Source organism: Schistocerca gregaria, chromosome 10 (assembly GCF_023897955.1).
Source record: "Schistocerca gregaria isolate iqSchGreg1 chromosome 10, iqSchGreg1.2, whole genome shotgun sequence".
Classification (NCBI taxonomy): Eukaryota; Metazoa; Arthropoda; class Insecta; order Orthoptera; family Acrididae; genus Schistocerca; species Schistocerca gregaria.
In genome coordinates, this window is record NC_064929.1 from 66577824 (window position 1) to 66599047 (window position 21224).

General features: G+C 44.7%; 1 protein-coding gene across 2 annotated transcripts in view; it reads left to right on the forward strand.

Moving 5' to 3' along the window:
- Positions 1-21224, forward strand: part of LOC126293270 (multiple epidermal growth factor-like domains protein 11) — a 121700-nt gene that overhangs the window by 27470 nt on the left and 73006 nt on the right. For both annotated transcript variants that reach the window (XM_049986392.1, XM_049986393.1), the window contains exon 2: positions 13273-13393. In XM_049986392.1, coding sequence (XP_049842349.1) covers positions 13273-13393 — 121 coding nt within the window. The remainder of the gene's footprint in view (positions 1-13272; positions 13394-21224) is intronic.

Sequence of the window (21224 nt, forward strand, 5' to 3'; positions counted from 1 at the left end):
CATGCTCATAAATGAACGATAATGCTGATACATGGTGAAACAACGCTCTAGTGGGCCGTTTGAGGGTTTAAATCTCCTCGGGGTGTGACCATGCGGCGCATTTGACCTGTGGTCGTTGGACGGTGGCGCCGGCAGCGGTCCACATACGCAGAGGTGTGTTGTTGCACGTCAGAGTGCGGTGCAGCGAGTAAGTGTGCAGACGTCTTCAGACGTGCTAATGGTGACTGTGTGTTGAAAATCGCTTGAAGAACATATATTGATGACGTTATGAGGGGTAGAATACTAGGGCGACTGGAGGCTGGTCAATCACAGCAGGTCGTAGCACGAGCCCTCCGTGTGCCACAAAGTGTGATGACAGGATTATGGTAACGACTCCAGCAGACAGGAAACGTGTCCAGGAGCTACAGTACGCGATGTCCACAGTGTACAACACCACAAGATGACCGATATCTCACCACCAGGGCCCGCAACCACTGGAAAAGTTGTCTCCAGACACACAGTCTACAGACGACTGAACAGACATGGTTTATTTATTTATTTATTGTTCAGTGGGACCACATTAAGGAGAAGTCTCCATGGTCATGGAACGAGTCAATACATGAAATTATAACACGATTGTAGAAACAGATAAAATGAAATATAAGAAAAATATTCAGTTGTAGATTGTAGAAAGAGATAAAATGAAATATAAGAAACATATTCAGGCGACAAGTCGTTAGTTTAAATAAAGAAAATCAAGAATGTAACACTGGAATTTGCTGAAGTTTTTAGCTCTTCCAGGAGCTCCTCGACAGAATAGAAGGAATGAGCCATGAGGAAACTCTTCAGTTTAGACTTAAAAGTGTTTGGGCTACTGCTAAGATTTTTGAGTTCTTGTGGTAGCTTACTGAAAATGGATGCAGCAGAATACTGCACTCCTTTCTGCACAAGATTCAAGAAGTGCATTCCACATGCAGATTTGATTTCTGCCTAGTATTATCTGAGTGAAAGCTGCTAACTCTTGGGAATAAGCTAATATTGCTAACAACAAACGACATTAAAGAAAATACATACTGTGAGGGCAATGTCAGAATTCCCAGACTATTTAACAGGGGTCTACAAGAGGTTTTCGGACTTACACCACACATAACTCGAACAGCCCGTTTCTGAGCCAAAAATACCCTTTTTGAATCAGAACAATTACCCCAAAAAATAATACTATATGACATAAGAGTATGAAAATATGAGAAGTAGACTACTTTTCGTGTTGAAATGTCACTTGTTTCAGATACTGTTGTAATGGTAAATAAAGCCGCATTTAGTTTCTGAACAAGATCCTGAACATGGGCTTTCCACAACAGCTTACTTTCTATCCGAACGCCTAGGAACTTTAACTGTTCCGTCTCGCTTACAATATGCCCGTTCTGTCTGATTAAAATATCAGTTCTTGTTGAATTGTGAGTTAGAAACTGTAAAAACTGAGTCTTACTGTGATTTAGCATCAAATTGTTTTCCATAAGCCACAAACTTATCTCATGGACTACATTATTTGATAATGTTTCAATATTACACACAAGAACCTTCACTACCAAGCTGGTGTCATCAGCAAACAGAAATATTTTTGAATCACCTGTAATACTAGAAATAAGAAACAGCAGTGGCCCCAGCACCGACCCTTGGGGAACGCCCCACTTAACAGTGCCCCATTGAGACTGAACATCACTACCACTCTCAATATTGCGGAGAATTACCTTCTGCTTTCTGTTCTTAAAGTAAGAGGCGAATCAGTTGTAAGCTACTCCCCTTACTCCATAATGGTCCAACTTCTGCAGTAATATTTTGTGGTCAATACAGTCAAAAGCCTTCGTTAAATCAAAGAAAACACCTAACGTTCGCAACCTTTTATTTAATCCGTCCAAACCTCACAGAGAAAAGAGACTATAGTATTTTCAGTTGTTAAGCCATTTCTAAAACGAAACTGTATATTTGACAGCAAATTATGTGAATTTAAATGCTCCAGTAATCTTGTATATACAACCCCCTCGATAACTTAAGCAAACACCGATGGCATAGAAATAGGTCTATAATTGTCAGGAAACCGACCACTCCTAACGGAAAAGTTACAGATATGGCTAAGTACTGGGCTAACATACATGGAACAATACGTCAGTATTCTGCTAGATACCCCGTTATATCCACGAGAGTTCTTGGTCTTTAGTGATTTAATTATTAACTCAATCTCCCTCTTGTCAGTATCATGGAGTATCATTTCAGGTAACAGTCTCGGAACACTTTTTTCTACGAGCGCTATATGATTCCCTGTTGGGACTAGGTTTCTATTTAGTTCACCTGCTATATTCAGAAAGTGATTATTAAATACTGTACATATATGCGACTTATCAGTAACATGGACATTCCCACTATGCACTGATTCTATATTCTCGACCTGTCTCTGCAGACCAGCCACTTCCTTTACGACTGACCATATGGTTTTAATTTTATCCTGAGACTTAGCTATTCTATCTGCATACCACATACTTTTTGCCTTCCTAATAACTTTTTTAAGCACCTTACAATACTGTTTGTAATGGTCTGCTGCATTTAGATTGTGACTGTTTCTAACGTTTTGATATAATTGCCACTTTGTTCTACAAGATATTCTTATCCCTTTAGTCAGCCACACAGGCTGCCTGTTTGTGCTAGGACCCTGTTTTGAACGTTCTAACGGAAAGCAACTTTCAAAGAGAACGCGAAAAGTCTTGAGGAAAGCATTATATTTATCGTCTACTGTATCAGCACTATAAACATCTTGCCACTCTTGTTCCTTGATAAGGTTTACAAAAGTCTCTACAGCAACTGGATCAGCTTTCCTAAAAAGTTGGTAACTATGTTTAACATGTTTTGCAGCACAAAAATCTTTTAGATTTAAAATTTGTGCATCATGATCTGAAAGGCCATTCACCTTTTTGCTAACAGAATGCCCTTGTAGTAAAGAGGAATGAACATAAACGTTATCTATGGTTGTTGTACTGTTCCCTTGCACTCTCTTGGGAAGGAATACGGTTTGCATAAGATTGTATGAATTAAGGAGGTCTACCAGCATCCTCTTCCTTGCACAGTCACTTATACAATTAACATTGAAGTCACCACATATAACTAACTTTTTGTATTTCCTATTTAGTGAACCAAGAACCTCCTCTAGCTTCAGCAAAAACGTTGTGAAATCGGAGTCTGGGGATCTATAAATAACAACAGTAAGAAGTTTAGCTCCACTAAATATAACCACACCTGCACAACATTCAAACACCTTTTCAGTGCAGTACTTTGAAACATCAATTGACTCAAATGGGATACCGTTTTCACATACAAGGCTACTTCCCCACACCGCAAAGAGCTCCTAGAAAAGGTGCCAGCCAACGTGTATCCTGGTAAAGGAAGCCTCTGAATTATCTCCTTATTTAAGAAGTGTTCATATATACCAATAATTTCAGAGTCAACATCTATAAGCAGTTCACTAACTTTATCTCTAATACCTTGTATATTTTGATGAAATATACTAATTCCCTCATTAATCGGATACCTAAGCTTTGTCGAAAGTGGTTTCTTTGTTAGAGAGACTTCCCTTAAGCAGTAATACCTATCAGCTGACTTCAATCTAAAGGTACAGCTCTAACACCCACAACTACCGGAATTTTCCCAGGAGTGATCCCACCACCCCCACCTATGCTGTCACCTATAAGCTTTGCCAACCTCCCCTTTCCATACCTGTTGAGGTGCAGGCCATGTCTAGTGAAACCCATCCTGCTGATAGACTCCACCGACACCACTGAAATGTGACTCATGCCTTCTGTCATCCGCACACCCCGAAGTCTCATGTTATTATGCCTGACGGCTGTATTAAGATGAGGCCGATCGTGACGCTGAAACAGTTCCACGAAATGCACATTCGTGTTGCCAGTCTGAGTGGTTATCTTTTCCAGGTCACCATCTATGTCATACTCCCCATCCCTATCAATACTATAACCAGCCCCACCCACAATCACTACCTGATCCTCTTTAGTAACATCCCTGCATACCCCCCTATGTGAACAGTCACCTGAGCCAATCCTGCATTAGGCTTCACAATGCTGGTGACGTGGTACTCACTCCCCAAAACTTCCTGCAACTGATGGCCTATACCTCTACCATGAGAACTACCTAACAGCAGAACCTTCTTCTTTCCCTTAGACTTCGCAACTGTCCTAGCCACCGTAACTGCTGAGGTCTGCTGCATACTACCTACATCTACAGCTACTAGAGACTCCTCTCCACTAGACTCTGACAGTTGGTCATATCTGTTACAAACACCAATAGTAAAACTATCTGAAAATCTCCTTCTCCTAGCAGATCTCTTGCCAACAGCCAGCTCCCATTCCCCAACCCCCATCTCCCTTCTCATCCTATCTAGCTCCTCCTGTGCGTTTTTCAACTGTACCTGAAAGGCACAGATCTTACGCTCCGGCTCCTCTATCAACTTACTCTTGCTACATAACCTGAAGTTCCAGGAGAGGATCTCACCAGAATGCCCACTGGCTTACCCACTGCATTCCCCCCAGTGAAAATACTTCGAACAAGTCTCACACCGCAATCCACTACTCACGAACCTACGGCAAAGCCCCCACTTCTCACTCATTTATTCGCCCAGAGACCTCCAAGGTGCAATCCACTAAGCCCTAGTCACAAGAGAGTCCGTAAAGCCTGGTGTCAAGAACACAGTAAATGGGCATTGGAACAGTGGTCCCAGGTTATGTTCACAGACAAGTCCAAGTATAGTCTGAACAGTGATTCTCGCCGGGTTTTCATCTGGCGTGAACCAGGAACCCAATACCAACCCCTTAATGTCCTTGAAAGGGACCTGTATGGTGGTCGTGGTTTGATGGTGTGGGGTGGGATTATTATTGGTGCACCTACACTCCTGAATGTCTTTGACAGAGGAACTGTAACAGGTCAGGTGTATCGGGACGTCATTTTGCACCAGTATGTCCGCCTTTTCAGGGGTGCAGTGGGTCCCACCTTCCTCCTGATGGATGATAACGCACGGCCCCATCGAGCTGCGATCGTGGAGGAGTACCTTGAAACAGAAGATATCAGGCGAATGGAGTGGCCTGCCTGTTCTCCACACCTAAACCCCATCGAGCACGTCTGGGATGCTCTCGGTCGACGTATCGCTGCACGTCTTCAAACCCCTATGACACTTCAGGAGCTTCGACAGTCACTGGTGCAAGAATGGGAGGCTATACCCCAGCAGCTGCTCGACCACCTGATCCAGAGTATGCCAACCCGTTGTGCGCCCTGTGTACGTGTGCATGGTGGTCATATCACATACTGATGTCGAAAAAAATGGTTCAAATGGCTCTGACCACTATGGGACTTAACTGCTGTGGTCATCAGTCCCCTAGAACGTAGAACTACTTAAACATAACTAACCTAAGGACATCACACACATCCATGCCTGAGGCAGGATTCGAACCTGCGACCGTAACAGTCGCACAGTTCCGGACTGCGCGCCTAGAACCGCGAGACCACCGCGGCCGGCATACTGATGTCGAGGTGCATGCTTAGGAAACAGTGGCGTTTTGTGGCACATGTGTTTCGGGATGGTTTTCTTAACTTATCACAATACCGTGGACTTACAGATCTATGTCGTGTGTGTTCCCTATATGCCTATGCTGTTAGCGCCAGATTTGTCTAGTGTCACGTTGTGTAGCACCACATTCTGCAATTATCCTTAATTTATGAGCATAAGTGTAGATTGACCAGACAAATAACAACAAAATAAATGAAATCGTCTAATTTTGAATGTACAGTAGCCCAGTTGTTTCTGCGGCTACTAGATGGCGCTCGTATGCAACACCATGTTTACTTGCCCACACTTTCTAACGTGGGCGCCTCAGTCTTGTTGCAACCCTTGTTCACAGTACGAGCAGACCTTAGCGGCTCGCCATCTCACAACTGTTCATGACGTCGCCTTTCCGGCTGAGATCTTTTTTAATGTGTGACTTGTAAGTACTGCATCTTTTCCAGTCAGTACAAACTTTAATTTTATTAATGTACTATACACCTAATATTTTAGTACAGTTTGTATAATTCTGAAGACGACGCTCATAGTAGGGTCTAAAACAGGTGAATTTTGACTTAATATTTGTGACCGAGGGCTTATTTATTACAATGTAAGTTTTTATACACAATGTCTTTTACAAATATCCATAAGAAAAAATCCAGAGGCGTCAAGTATGGCGAACAAGCCGGCCACGACACATTTCCTCCTCGTCCAATACAACGTTTGGGAATTGTCTCTGCAACTCATTTCTAGCCATCAGCGAAAAATGTGCCTGACACCCATCGTGTTTATACGACATTCTGTTCCTTGTTCCCGGAGGTATTTCTTCTAGTAAGAGACCTAATGTTTCTTCCAGGAATGTGGAGTACTTCCTACCATTAAGATTTCCTTCGATGAAATAGAGGCCTATAATTCTGTCATCCAGAATCCCACGCCATACATTCACCGACCACGGTTTTTGGCGTGAACTTGCCGCAGGCAACATGGATTTTCAGTTGCCTAGTAATGCATGTTATGCAGATTAGCATTTCCGTGGTACGTGAATCTAGCCTCATCAATCAGTAAAATCAAATCAATAAATGTCATCCCTCTGAATCTGAAGTTGGACCCACCGGCAGAATTCAATGCGACACACACAATCCGTACCAGTTAATTCTTGGTGGAGACTGACATGGTAGGGATGATATTTCTGGCGATGCAGAACACGAACAACCCTACTCTGTCTCATGCCAGAATCCCTTGCGATTTGACGTGAACTAACACAAGGATCTCGAACCACAGTGGCAAGAGTACCAATTTCCTTTTCTCGTTGGTAACTTTCCTTTGCCAGATATGTTTCCGATGCCTTAAAGATCCAGTTGTTCTCAACTTATCAGACACATATTTAAATGTAAGACGTGCAGGGTGAGTACGTTGAGGATATCTTTCAGCGTATAAGTCTGTAGCTCTCACTGAATTTCGTTGGCATTCTCTCTAAATGAGAAGCGTATCGACTTGTTCTTCGAAGGAATACATCAGTCGCATTCGCTTGATTCGACGATACTAGACTTACCGTTCTTATTGGGTCGACGCGCAACTCGCCGAAGTGGCGCCAAACCGAAAGACTTGCACCCGGCGAACAGTCTACCCGACGGCAGGCCCTAGTCACACGACCGTCGAATGGTGTTTACATGTCAACTGCACGTTAGTTGGAAACGCCGTATTCGGCGAATATTTACGATTTGCACGCTACACGAGAGGGAATTGTCAGAGCATGTGTTTTGATAAGTGCTGATGTGATAAGGAATACCACTGAATCCATGATAAGAATATTGCAGCACTGCACTGATACTAATGAACATCACTTCGAACACCTTCTGCAAGGTGACGTTCATGCTACCTTACTGACCTTCGTTGACTTTCAAAGACCTTACTGTTACGCATCATTGGATTCGTCTCGATAGCCGCTATCAGTAAATAAGTACCAAACTACAGCATCCCATTTAAATAAACAAAGTTGACCTTCATTTCTCTGATGCGACCCCACCTAACAACAAAAAAACCAGCGACTTATTATTTTCCCTGTATTCCCACGCAACATTTGTGCCACAAAATTTTAGGCTACTGCCATACTTTCGAAGTTATTCTAGGTGGCAATGGTCAGTGACTCGCCCTGTATAAAGTGTGTCAGGGGGCGGAGAGGACACAGAAAAATGTAGAGTTGTTGCCGTAATGTGGAAACAGAGCGATTTATCTGATGTTAAAAAGGGCATGATCACGGGTTTTCAGGCTAAGGATGGAAGCATTTCCGAAACTGTCTGTAAACTGTTCACATACAGCCATGGCTAAAGTATATTGTGCATGCCAGATTGGTACCATCCAAAACCAGCGCCCAGGGAACTGTGCAGCATGGTGGACCATAGATGTCAGGGCTGAATGATCGCTGCAGAGATGTGTACAGGAGAATACACGTGCATTTGTCAAACATCTGATCAAGTCGATGAATGACGGAGCTACCAACAGAGTCCCCTCAACAGTGGCCCCTCAACAGTGGCCCATCAACAGTGGCCCATCAACAGAGTCCCCTCAACAGAGTCCCCTCAACAGAGGCCCCTCAACAGAGGCCCCTCAACAGTGTCTTCCAGTCAGCAAATGTTGCTGTGTATGGGCCTTTGCAGCAAGTGCCTGGTACATGCTGACTGTTATTCATTGGCTACTAATGACGGAATTTTCATGCAGCTGGACATCCACTGAGTAGCGACAGGTGGCCTTTTCACATTAATCACGTTTTATGCTCTATTAGACAACATGGCCATTGGCGTGTATGGCGTAAAATGTCAGGAAGCAAACACCCTACAACAATCTTCGGAAGGGTCGAGGGCAGAGGAGCAGGTGTTGTGGTCTGCAGAATGTTTTTGTTACATTCTGAGGATGATATCATCACTCTAGAATGTGCAATGGATGGAAACAAGTATGAACTGGGGTGACAATGTCCACGCCTACAACCAACTTATTTCTCCTTGGCATCATGACATCTACCAGTAGGTCAGTGCAACGCATAGCACACCTCACAGTGCACGTACTTGATTCGAAGGGCACCAGGTTGAGTTCATCTTATTCCCTTGGACACCAAAGTCCCCGGATTAAAACCCGATCGAGAATTAGTGCCAAAACCTTAATCGGGCTGTACAGGCCATGGATCCTCAACCGAGAAACCTAGCGCAGCTGACGGAGGCGCTGGAGCCGCCACGGCTCCACATACGTGTCGGTACCTGCCAGTATCTCACTGACTCTCTTCCTGCACCTCTCACTGCCGCCTGTGCTGTGCAACAAGTGGGTTGCGTTGGGTTGTTCTGGGAGAGAAGTCCAGACAGCGAGGTCATCGGTCTCATTGGATTAGGGAAGGACGGGGAAGGAAGTCGGCCGTGCCCTTTCAAGGGAACCATCCCGGCATTTGCCTTGAGGGATTTAGGAAAATCACGGAAAACCTAAATCAGGATGGCCGGACGCGGGATTGAACTATAGTCCTCCCGAACGCGAGTCCAGTGTGCTAGCAACATGTGTCCACCGTAATGTGACTGGACACTGTACCTCTTAATGAGTAGATCATGACAGCATTTTAAACTTTTAAATTCAATAAGTAATTATGTGATGTATCGAGAATTGTCCCTGTAAGCTCTCGTTACCCTTGTACATCCCTCTTTCCAATCTGATCTTCCTCATTTGTCGGTGCTCTTAGCCGCTATAGTCACCTTAAGAGGAGTTAGAACGAAAAATTTTTTTTTTCACATTTTAGAATTGGTATCTCATTATAAAATTTGCAATTTTCCGAATAAAATGTTACATATATCTCTCATAAACTCACATGAGAAGTGTTTTATTTTATTTTTCAAATATAATCTATACTGGTTGGAAATGATAAAAAATTTTACATGTATTACATCAAGATCTAATAAAATCGGTAACTTTTCTTTATATAGAAGGCTGTGGGTTTGTGTGTTATAAAGGCCATGTCCAGAAGAGGATGGGCACCAGGTTGAGGAAGTTGAAACAAAGTTTGAGACACAAGAAACTTTCCGATGGTAAAACCATAAGAGTCTGGCTGACAGACAAAATAATTGATGAACAACGGCAGTATTATGAGATGGCCATTAGAAATAATACTGAGGATTTGTTGAAAATGAAGGAGGCAGTATGGGCTACCTTCTTCCACAGACTATGAACTGATGAAAAACCTTTACACCACCTTTGCGCTCCTGGACCTGATTCATGGTGAAATTATCGCAATGCCCAGTACTCAAATAGCCATAAACATTCCATCCCAGCAGCAGTCATGCATATCATAATACCTATTTACAAAAACCTGGCAAATCCTGAATTACCGAAGATGTGTCTGCACGGTCAGACTCAAAATCCCAATGAGTCATTCAATAATCTTATACAAACTCGTATACAAATTTTTTTTTTGTTGAAATGAATACACTAAAGTGGGGGTTAGTGATGCTGTTATAGCTTTTAATGATGGCAACACTGGTAGGGTGAAGGTGCTAAGGCATACGGGAATTAATCCTGGAGGAAACAGCATCAGAAAACTTGAACAGATGGACAAGGTTCGCATTGATAAAGCAGAGTATACAGCACAATTTGCCACTAAGGAGTCCAGAAAGAAGAAAATAAAAAACAACTTGGAAAAAGAACACGAGGATGATATACAGTGGGGTGCAGGGTGATTCTGAGTGATTAAAAAAAAAAAGCATATATTAAGAGAGTTACAGTGTTTTGAAACTTTAGAAGCCGTTCCTGAAAATCTACATTTTGTTTTGCATTTTTCCCTAAATCTCAGAAACTACTTCGAGTAGAGTATTCAAATTTTCAGGAAGTAATAACATATATATCATACTGAACAAAAAGAAGAACATAATGTTATACATAACTAAAATTGTTTAGGATAACGTACACAAAATTTACACAAAATTTTAACCAAGTAATTAAGAAATTGTGTTTTCGAAAGCAGCGGCTGAAATGAAATTATTATTGTAATTCAGTAGACTCAGAACGTACAGTTTAATGTCCTGTAAAAGTTTCCTGTCAGTGGCTACAGTGGTCCCTGAAATACAGGGAAGCCAAGTCACTAAATTTAACATTGTCGGGAGAGGGCGTTCCAACTCCCCTTAAATTAATTTTTCACACAAATCGCTATATCAAAAACATCTGTTTTATAGACCTACAAATTATTATTGTATATGTCAATTTAATTACTCTTATTAAGATGATCATTATTGGCGCGCGGGAATAGCCGAGCAGTCTGGTGCTCTGCAGTCATGGACTGTGAGCTGGTTCCGGCGGAGGTTCGAGTCCTCCCTCGGACATGGGTGTGTGTGTTTGTCCTTGGGATAATTTAGGTTAAGTAGTGTGTAAGCTCAGGGACTGATGACCTTAGCAGTTGAGTCCCATAAGATTTCACACACATTTGAACATTTTTTATGATCATTATTATTTTTGTTATTATTATTAGGTTATTATTATTGTTAATATGATTAGTATATTATTAGCATTATTATTATTGCCACTATTAGTGGCTGCAACAGTATAGCCGATAGCAGTATTAACTTTGTTAGCTCATAGTGAGTATCATCTACTCACACTGACACTTCCGACACTCGAATAGTATTAATGCCTGCTGTCGTATTAAAATTGTTATTTCTTAAGTAAATATGATGTAAAACAAGTACTATGTGTGTGTCTGTGTGTGTGTGTGTGTGTGTGTGTGTGTGTGTGTGTGTGTGTGTGTGTGTGTGAATCCTGTCCAATATAAGACAGAGCCTGATGGCTCTAATCAGGTTAAATAAATAAATCGCATGTTCTGTTGCAACTGGAAGCTGTTATATGGATAATGGCTGGGTTCGGGGTTCCAGGACAGTCACCTGGTAATATGCATAAAATTTTATTCATTTTTTTGTAGTCTGGCTTCCAGTATCAAGCGTAGTGTCGGAACTGCCTCTCTCGTGTCCTTACCTATCCAAAAGCTAAGTTCATCATACTCTAACAGATCCTCAACTCTTTCATCTGTGCTTCATTTAGAGCTCCCTTCAGCTCTCTGCGAATTCCTTCGCCTCTCTTCGTTCATCTCTCTGCCGCGTGGTTGAACACCATTAGCGCAGTTCTGAAGTGCAGTGTGCGAGCGCGACGTGTTTCGTGCTGACGCACGTTGAGAAAAACTGCCGACCGCTGTGACCGAGCGGTTCTAGGCGCTTCAGTCCGCAACCGCGCTGCTGCTACGGTCGCAGGTTCGAATCCTGCCTCGGGCATGTATGTGTGTGATGTCCTTAGGTTAGTTAGGTTTAAGTAGTTTAAAGTTTAGGGGACTGGTGACCTCAGATGTTAAGTCCCATAGTGCTTAGAGCCATTTTTTTTTAATTTGTTGTTGCGTGAAACCAAATTAAGGAGAAGTCTCCATGGTCATGGAACGAGTCAATAGATGAAATTATAACCCAATAGTAGAAACAGATAAAATGAAATATAAGAAACGTATTCAGGCGACAATTCGTAAGCTTAAGTAAAGAAAATTGACAATGTAACACTGGAATTTGCTTAATTTTTAAGCTCTTCCAGGAGCTCCTCGACAGAATAGAAGAAGTGAGTCATGAGGAAACTCTTCAGTTTAGACTTAAAAGTGTTTGGGCTACTGCTAAGATTTTTGAGTTCTTGTGGTAGCTTATTGAAAATGGATGCAGCAGAATACTGCACTCCCTTCTGCACACGAGTCAAGGAAGTGCATTCCACATGCAGATTTCATTTCTGCCTAGTATTAACTGAGTGAAAGCTGCTAACTCTTGGGAATAAGCTAATATTGCTAACAACAAACGAAAGTAATAAAGAAAATATATACTGTGAGGGCAATGTCAGAATTGGCAGACTATTGAATAGGGGTCGACAAGAGGTTCTCGAACTTACACCACACACAGCTCGAACAGCCCGTTTTTGAGCCAAAAATACCCTTTTTGAATCAGAAGAATTACCCCAAAAAATAATACCATATGACATAAGCGTATGAAAATATGTGTAATAGACTACTTTTCGTCTTGAACTGTCACTTATTTCAGATACTGTTCTAATGGCCAATAAAGATGCATTTAGTTTCTGAACAAGATCCTGAACACGGGCTTTCCACAACAGCTTACTATCTACCCGAACGCCTAGGAACTTGAACTGATGCGTCTCGCTTATAATATGCCCATTCTGTGTGATCAAAATATCGGTTCTTGTTGAATTGTTAGAAACTGTAAAAACTGAGACTGTGATTTAGCATCAAATTGTTTTCCACAAGCCATGAACTTATTTCATGAACTACATTATTTGATAATGTTTCAATATTACACACAAGAACCTTCACTACCAGAAATATTTTTGAATCACCTGTAATACTAGAAGGCACATCTTTTATATAAGTAAGAAACAGCAGTGGCCCCAGCACCGACCCTTGGGGAACGCCCCACTTAACAGTGCCCCATGGGGACTGAACATCACCACCACTCTCAATATTGCGGAGAATTACCTTCTGCTTTCTGTTCTTAAAGTGAGAGGCGAATCAGTTGTAAGCTACTCCCCTTACTCCATAATGGTCCAACTTCTACAGTAATATTTTGGGGTCAACACAGTTAAAAGCCTTTGTTAAATCAAGAACCATTTTTTTGAGAAAAACTGTGATGTTGCAGGTTCACAGAGACAGCTTTTGATGTGGAGTACAGGCCAATAATCCGCACGTACTACACACTCTGCTGGAGTGGGAGATGCAACAAGAACCGCGTCTTCTGGCAGACTGTCAAGACCTCGAAGGTGAGTCGGTCCACCGGAGATCACACATCACAGTGACCTCCTTTCAAAACCATCCATCTGCCTCGTTTCGGTGATTCAGTTGCCGTAGATGGCAGTTCGTGTTACTCACACGATGTATTTGGAATAAGCACTTACGTTTGGTAGTAGAGAAAGCGACCGGTCGACTGCAGTAATTTTGGAGAATTTTACACAAGTGTAACTCACGTCTGGAGAAGGCCACATACAGAGCCCTGGTGTGAGCCACTGCAATAGTCCCGACCCGGTCGGGTTATAGGATGACGTCGAAGCAATTCAGATGAACCCGCTGCCAGGCGCTTAAATGTGATTTGCAGAGTATGCATGTATATGTAGAAAGGCTGCTAGGTCTATTAACGGTAGGTCCAGTCACCACATGAGTAAGTTGGAAATTCTGTATCTTGGAAACGGATAAAGATATAAAGAAGAATTTCAAGGTAGTTCCAGATAGGGATCTTAGGTATACATGGGAAAAGAATTCAGCCATTTGCGGCGCATAGGCCTTCTTGGTATCCTTGGCAAGGTGTTTCGTCCGAAGCTGACGGCGAAAAAATGGTGAAAAATGTTTTTTTTTTTTAAGGTACGGCCATGAATTTACGCAAATGCATAATTCATTCTGTTTTGTCCTCGTCGCCACTGTATGATACTAATCAAGGAAGAGGATGTTGTTTGGTGGCCAATAGCCTCTTTCTACAACACAGCTGCACACTTGTATTAACAGGGCTCTTTGTTTATATATGAAGATAGTAACTGTTCTCGAAAGAACACATACCATTGATGACCGTGCAGCTTCTCTAGAATAAATGATAATTAATTAAAACCCTCAGCTGCCGACAGGTGTTGTTCATACACCACGATGGGGACAGCTGAAAATGTGTGCTCCAACCGGGACTCGAACTCGGGATATCCTGGTTACATGGCACACACTCTATCCATCTGAGCCACTGAGGACATAGATGAATACCGCGAGTGCAGGAACTTATCCCTTGCACGCTTCCCGTGAGACCTACATCCTCAACTGTCCACAAGCTACATACGAAATGTACCTAATAGGTTCAAGTCCCAGACGGTACACACATTTTCAGCTGTCCCCATAAAGGTATATCAACAACACCTGGCAGCAGCTGAGGGTTTCAATTAATTATCAACTCTCTGTTTACTTGAACAGGTGGCTGCTACTCAGCTTCAAGAGTCCATGTGTTGTGATACAAGTTCTTCTGTAATAGTCTACGATAGCGTCTCTGCTGGGGAAGTACGCTATGGGGAACTCCGCTAGCCCATGGATGCCCATGTGAATAGTCCCCACACCACAATGCAGCCACTATCAGCTTGTCTGTTCTGCAGTACAGGCGTGAGGGAGCTGTTCTCCTGGAAGACGATGGATTCACACCCTCCCATCGGCATGATGAAGGAGGTATCGAGACTCAAACAATGGTTCAAACGGCTTTGAGCACTATGGGACTTAACATCTGTGGTCATCAGTCCCCTAGAACTTAGAACTACTTAAACCTAACTAACCTAAGGACATCACACACATCCATGCCCGAGGCAGGATTCGAACCTGTCACCGTAGCGGACATGTGGTTCCAGACTGAAGCGCCTCGAATGGCACGGCCACACCGGCCGGCTATCGAGATTAATCAGACCATCCAGCACTCTGTCACTATGCAAACTTCCAGTGCTGATGGTCACGTACCCATTTCAGCCATAGTTCCAAACGTCGTGGTATTAACATTGGCACGTGCATGCGTTGTTGGGTGCAGAGGCCCATTGTTAGGAGTGTTCAATGCACTGTGTGTTCAAACACACTAGTACTTTGTCCAGCATTAAAGTCTGATGTTAGTCCCGCCACAGCTTGCCGCCTATTCTGCTTTACCAGACTGCCTAGCCTACAACTTCCGAAGCCTATGGTGAGGGGTGGCCACCTAATTTCACGAGGTCTGGACCTTGGTTACGCCTCGTGTTGAAGACACTCACCACAGCACTTCTCAAACGCCCGATAAGTCGAGCAGTTTCCATAATGCTCATGCCGAGCCTCCGGGCCATCACAATCTGCCCTTGGTCAGCCTCAGAGAGGTAGCCCACCTCCCCATTCTACACATGGACAACACGCTCAGTGATACTAAATGCATCTTGCGTGTATCTGTCTAACAAGTCACTCGACAGGTCACGCCACTCTCGCCTGACAGATTTATATTGATACTACGTCAGCAATGATATTGTTCTGGCTGATAAGTGTACACTGATGAGCAAAATAACCTTCTGCTTAACAGAACTTTTGGTCCCACTTTTGGAACGCAACACAACAGCGATTCTGAGTAGCTTGGGCTCGATAAGACCCTGGTAAGTTGCCAGAGGTTTGTGGCACCAGATGCCCACTCACAGCTCACTCAGTTCCAGTAATTCACAGACCAGTTATTCGTCGGTACACAAATGGCATACGACAGCATCACAGATGTGTCCCATAGAGGACATCAGCTTGAATCACCATCGTGCTTCTGAAACCACTGTAGCACGACTCTGATCCTATGGGATGGAGAGTTATCCTGCTGGAACATGCTATCATTGTCAGCATAGACACGAAGCGTGAAGAGCTGCACGAAGTCTGCAGTAATATTCAAGTAGTCTGCAGGTCATGGTGCTTTTGATTATTGTCAGATGGAAGTCCACGTGAAACAATGCTGCCACCGTCGGTTACTCTCCATGGCACGATGAACGTTTTGAGTAGCTGTTAATTTGGCTGATGTCGTATCTGGACATTACTGTCGATCTGGTGTCAGAAGGAACATCATTGAAATATGCAGGCGACACATTATCGTTGACTCACGGTCTAATCGCAATGATGCCAAGCTCACAGCAATTGTAATTGACGATGTCGGTCAGCATGGGAACAAGTAGGGGTTCCCTCTCTTCATCAATGTGCGCTGACCTGTGTGCTCTGAAACACTTGTGCTCAAATTTCAGATGTGTCAGAGATCGCCATATATAACGCATTACGGAGTGGGCAAGCCACATTCTGTGGTGAGGCATGAACGTTATTTCACTGTCTTTGAATCACTTTCCATAGATTCTCATGGCAGCAGCACGTCAACAGCCAACCAGCGTTACCACTTCAGAGATCCTAGTTTACAGGTCATGGTCCATAACAATCTGTTCTCCGTCAAAGTGGCTTGTGTGTGTATTGAACCAGGGACCCAGCAACGACAGAGAGGCTTCGTCCTGCCATAGCCCTCACTGGTTCACAACCCCACAACAGGCCATAGCAGTCCACGAACTCCACAGCTGCCCCACACCGAACCCAGGGTTATTGTGCAGTTCAGCCTCCGTGGAGCCCCCGGTGGGAACGTCTCATACCAGATCAGTGTAGCCCCAAATGTTTGCATGGTAGAGTAATTATGGTGTACGTACACTCCTGGAAATGGAAAAAAGAACACAATGACACCGGTGTGTCAGACCCACCATACTTGCTCCGGACACTGCGAGAGGGCTGTACAAGCAATGATCACACGCACGGCACAGCGGACACACCAGGAACCGCGGTGTTGGCCGTCGAATGGCGCTAGCTGCGCAGCATTTGTGCACCGCCGCCGTCAGTGTCAGCCAGTTTGCCGTGGCATACGGAGCTCCATCGCAGTCTTTAACACTGGTAGCATGCCGCGACAGCGTGGACGTGAACCGTATGTGCAGTTGACGGACTTTGAGCGAGGGCGTATAGTGGGCATGCGGGAGGCCGGGTGGACGTACCGCCGAATTGCTCAACACGTGGGGCGTGAGGTCTCCACAGTACATCGATGTTGTCACCAGTGGTGGGCGGAAGGTGCACGTGCCCGTCGACCTGGGACCGGACCGCAGCGATGCACGGATGCACGCCAAGACCATAGGATCCTGCGCAGTGCCGTAGGGGACCGCACCGCCACTTCCCAGCAAATTAGGGACACTGTTGCTCCTGGGGTGTCGGCGAGGACCATTGGCAACCGTCTCCATGAAGCTGGGCTACGGTCCCGCACACCGTTACGCCGTCTTCCGCTCACGCCCCAACATCGTGCAGCCCGCCTCCAGTGGTGTCGCGACAGGCGTGAATGTAGGGACGAATGGAGACGTGTCGTCTTCAGCGATGAGAGTCGCTTCTGCCTTGGTGCCAATGATGGTCGTATGCGTGTTTGGCGCCGTGCAGGTGAGCGCCACAATCAGGACTGCATACGACCGAGGCGCACAGGGCCAACACCCGGCATCATGGTGTGGGGAGCGATCTCCTACACTGGCCGTACACCTCTGGTGATCGTCGAGGGGACACTGAATAGTGCACGGTACATCCAAACCGTCATCGAACCCATCGTTCTACCATTCCTAGACCGGCAAGGGAACTTGCTGTTCCAACAGGACAATGCACGTCCGCATGTATCCCGTACCACCCAACGTGCTCCAGAAGGTGCAAGTCAACTACCCTGGCCAGCAAGATCTCCGGATCTGTCCCCCATTGAGCATCTTTGGGACTGGATGAAGCGTCGTCTCACGTGGTCTGCACGTCCAGCACGAACGATGGTCCAACTGAGGCGCCAGTTGGAAATGGCATGGCAAGCCGTTCCACAGGACTACATCCAGCATCTCTACGATCGTCTCCATGGGAGAATAACAGCCTGCATTGCTGCGAAAGGTGGGTATACACTGTACTAGTGCCGACATTGTGCACGCTCTGTTGCCTGTGTCTATGTGCCTGTGGTTCTGTCATTGTGATCATGTGATGTATCTGACCCCAGGAATGTGTCAATAAAGTTTCCCCTTCTTGGGACAATGAATTCACGGTGTATATGTGTATATGTGTGGAGTGTATATGTGGAGACAGTGTTTGTGCACCAGTCGTCGACATGCTGTAACTGAGGCGGAATAAGGAAAACCAGTCTGCATTCACCGAGGCAGATGGAAAACCGCCTCAAAAACCATCCACAGAGTGGCCGGAACACCGGACCTCGACACTAATCTGCCAGGCGGATTCGTGCCGGGGACCGACAGACCTTCCCGCTCGGGAAGTAGCGCGTTAGACCGCACGGCTATCCGGGTAAGCCGAAGTGGCTTAAGTTGGTGAATTACTAAATCTGTGTCTACATCGACATCGATGCTCTGCAATCCACCTTACGGCGCGTGGCGGAGGGTACCCCTACCACTCCTATCATTTTCTTTTCTATTCCGCTCACAAATAGACTGAGGGAAAAATGACGATCTACCTCCACACGAGCCCTAGTTTCTCAAATTTCGTGGTCCTTCATCGAAATGAAATTGGCGACAGTAGCATCGTTCTGCAGTCAGCTTCAAATGCCGGTTCTCTAAATTTTCTCAATTTTGTTCCTCGACAAGAGCGTCGCCTTCCCTCCAGGAATTCCCATTTGAGTTCCCAAAGCATCTCCGTAACATTTGCGTGTTGTTCGAATTTACTGGTAACAAACCTAGCAGCCCTCTTCTGAACTGATTGGATGTTGTCCTTAAACCCGACCTCGTACTGATCACAAACACTCGAGCAGCACTCGAGAACAGCGTCCTGTATGCGATCTCCTTACAGGTGAATCACTCTCCTAAAATTGTCCCAATAAACCAAACGCTTAGCAGCGTTACGCACAATTACTTGAACGACGTGACTGTGCCAATCTGGGCACCAGTAATACTGTACGAACATTACAGATTTGTTTTTCCTGCTGATCCTCATTAACTCACATTTTTCTACGTTTAGAGCTAACTGTCATTCATCACACCAACTATAAATTTTGTCTACGTCATCTTGTATGCTCCTACAGTCACTCTACTTCGACACTTTACTGTAGACCGCAGCGTGATCAGCAAACATCTGCAGATTGTTGCCCACCCTGTCAGCCAAATCATTTACGTACACAGAGAACAACAGTGTTCCCATCACACATCCCTGCGGCACTCCTGACGATACTCTCGTCTCTGGTGAACACTCGCCATCGAGCACAGTGTACTAGGTCCTATTACTTAAAAGTCTTTGAGCCACTGAAATATCTGGGAACCTAATTCGTATGTTGCACCTTCATTAACAGCCTACAGTGGGGACACCACGTCACATGCGCTTCGTACAGCTAGAAATATGAAATCTGCCTTTTGCCCTTCATCCATAGTACACACGGCTGTATTTTGAGAAAAGGGCAAGCTCAGTTTCACACGAGAAATGCTTTCTCTAACCATGATGATTCGTGGACGTAAGCTTCTCGGTCTCAAGAAAATTTATTACATTCGAGCTGAGAATACTTTCAAGGATTGTCCATCAAGTCAACGTTAGGGATATTGGTCTGTAATTTTGGGGGCCTGTTGTTTTGCCCTTCTTATATACAGGAGGCACCTATGTTTTTTACCAATCGTTTCGAAAATCAGGCTGGGGTAGAGATGCGCATAAGTCCTACCTAGGTAATGGTCCAATGCCGTAGATTAATCTTTGTGAAACTGAAATGGGATTCCATCTGAATCTGGCGACTTATTTGTTTTTAAGAATTTCAGTTGTTTCTCTATGCCAGGCATCCTTATTGCTATGGCGTCCATACAGAAGACTGTCCGATGGTCAAATGGCTGTATGTTGGCACCATTCTTCTGCTTGGAGGATTTCGTGAACGCGAAATTTAAAATTTCGGGTATCGTTTCGCTATCTTCAAATGTCACACCAGAATGGCCAACAGAGGACTGAATGGAAGCCTTAGACCCACTTAGCGCCTTCAGATAGGACCAGAATTTTGTCGGGTTCTGTGCCAGGTGAGATACGATGCTGGTAGCCGTCATATGCTTCACGCACAGATCTCTTCAGAAAAGCACGAATCTCTGCTACCCTTTGCTTGTCCCCATTTACGCGTTCCCTTCTGAACTGGGAGTGCAACAGGCACTGCTTCCTCAGCAGTTTCCGAATTTCGTTATTAAACCACGATGAACCTATTCCGTCCTTGACCCATCTACTAGGCAAGTAATTCTCCAGACCACGATTTACAGTCTGCTTAAACTTTCCCCATTTGTGGCCCATATCGCCCCTAGAAAGCTTCCGCATTCGACTCTGTTCCACTTATATGTCGTCCGTACCTCTGTAACTGCCCACTATGCCAACATGAGCATTAACTTTCCTGGAGGGTAGTGATCGTAATGTTTTACTCGTGTAAGCGTGACTGATTCATAGTCCTCTTCCATAATGCAGTCGAGAAGTAGCCTTGTGAATTTTCCACCCATGTGCTTTGTGGATGACACAGTCATACAGGACCAAGGTGGAGTGCTGCCTGGGCTACAGCAGAGCATTGCAGCCCGATGACTGCCGACCCAGCGCAGGCCCGATTGATTCATAGTCTTGTCTCTTAACATAACTGAGAACAGCCCTCATCAATTTTGCATCCCTATGTTTTGCAGGCGGCTCAGTCATACAGGACCAAGGTAGAGTGCTGGCCAGGCTACAGCAGGGCATCATAACCTGACAACTGCGAACTCACTGTAGGCACATATACACTCCTGGAAATTGAAATAAGAACACCGTGAATTCATTGTCCCAGGAAGGGGAAACTTTAATGACACATTCCTGGGGTCAGATACATCACATGATCACACTGACAGAACCACAGGCACATAGACACAGGCAACAGAGCATGCACAATGTCGGCACTAGTACAGTGTATATCCACCTTTCGCAGCAATGCAGGCTGCTATTCTCCCATGGAGACGATCGTAGAGATGCTGGATGTAGTCCTGTGGAACGGCTTGCCATGCCATTTCCACCTGGCGCCTCAGTTGGACCAGAGTTCGTGCTGGACGTGAAGACCGCATGAGACGACGCTTCATC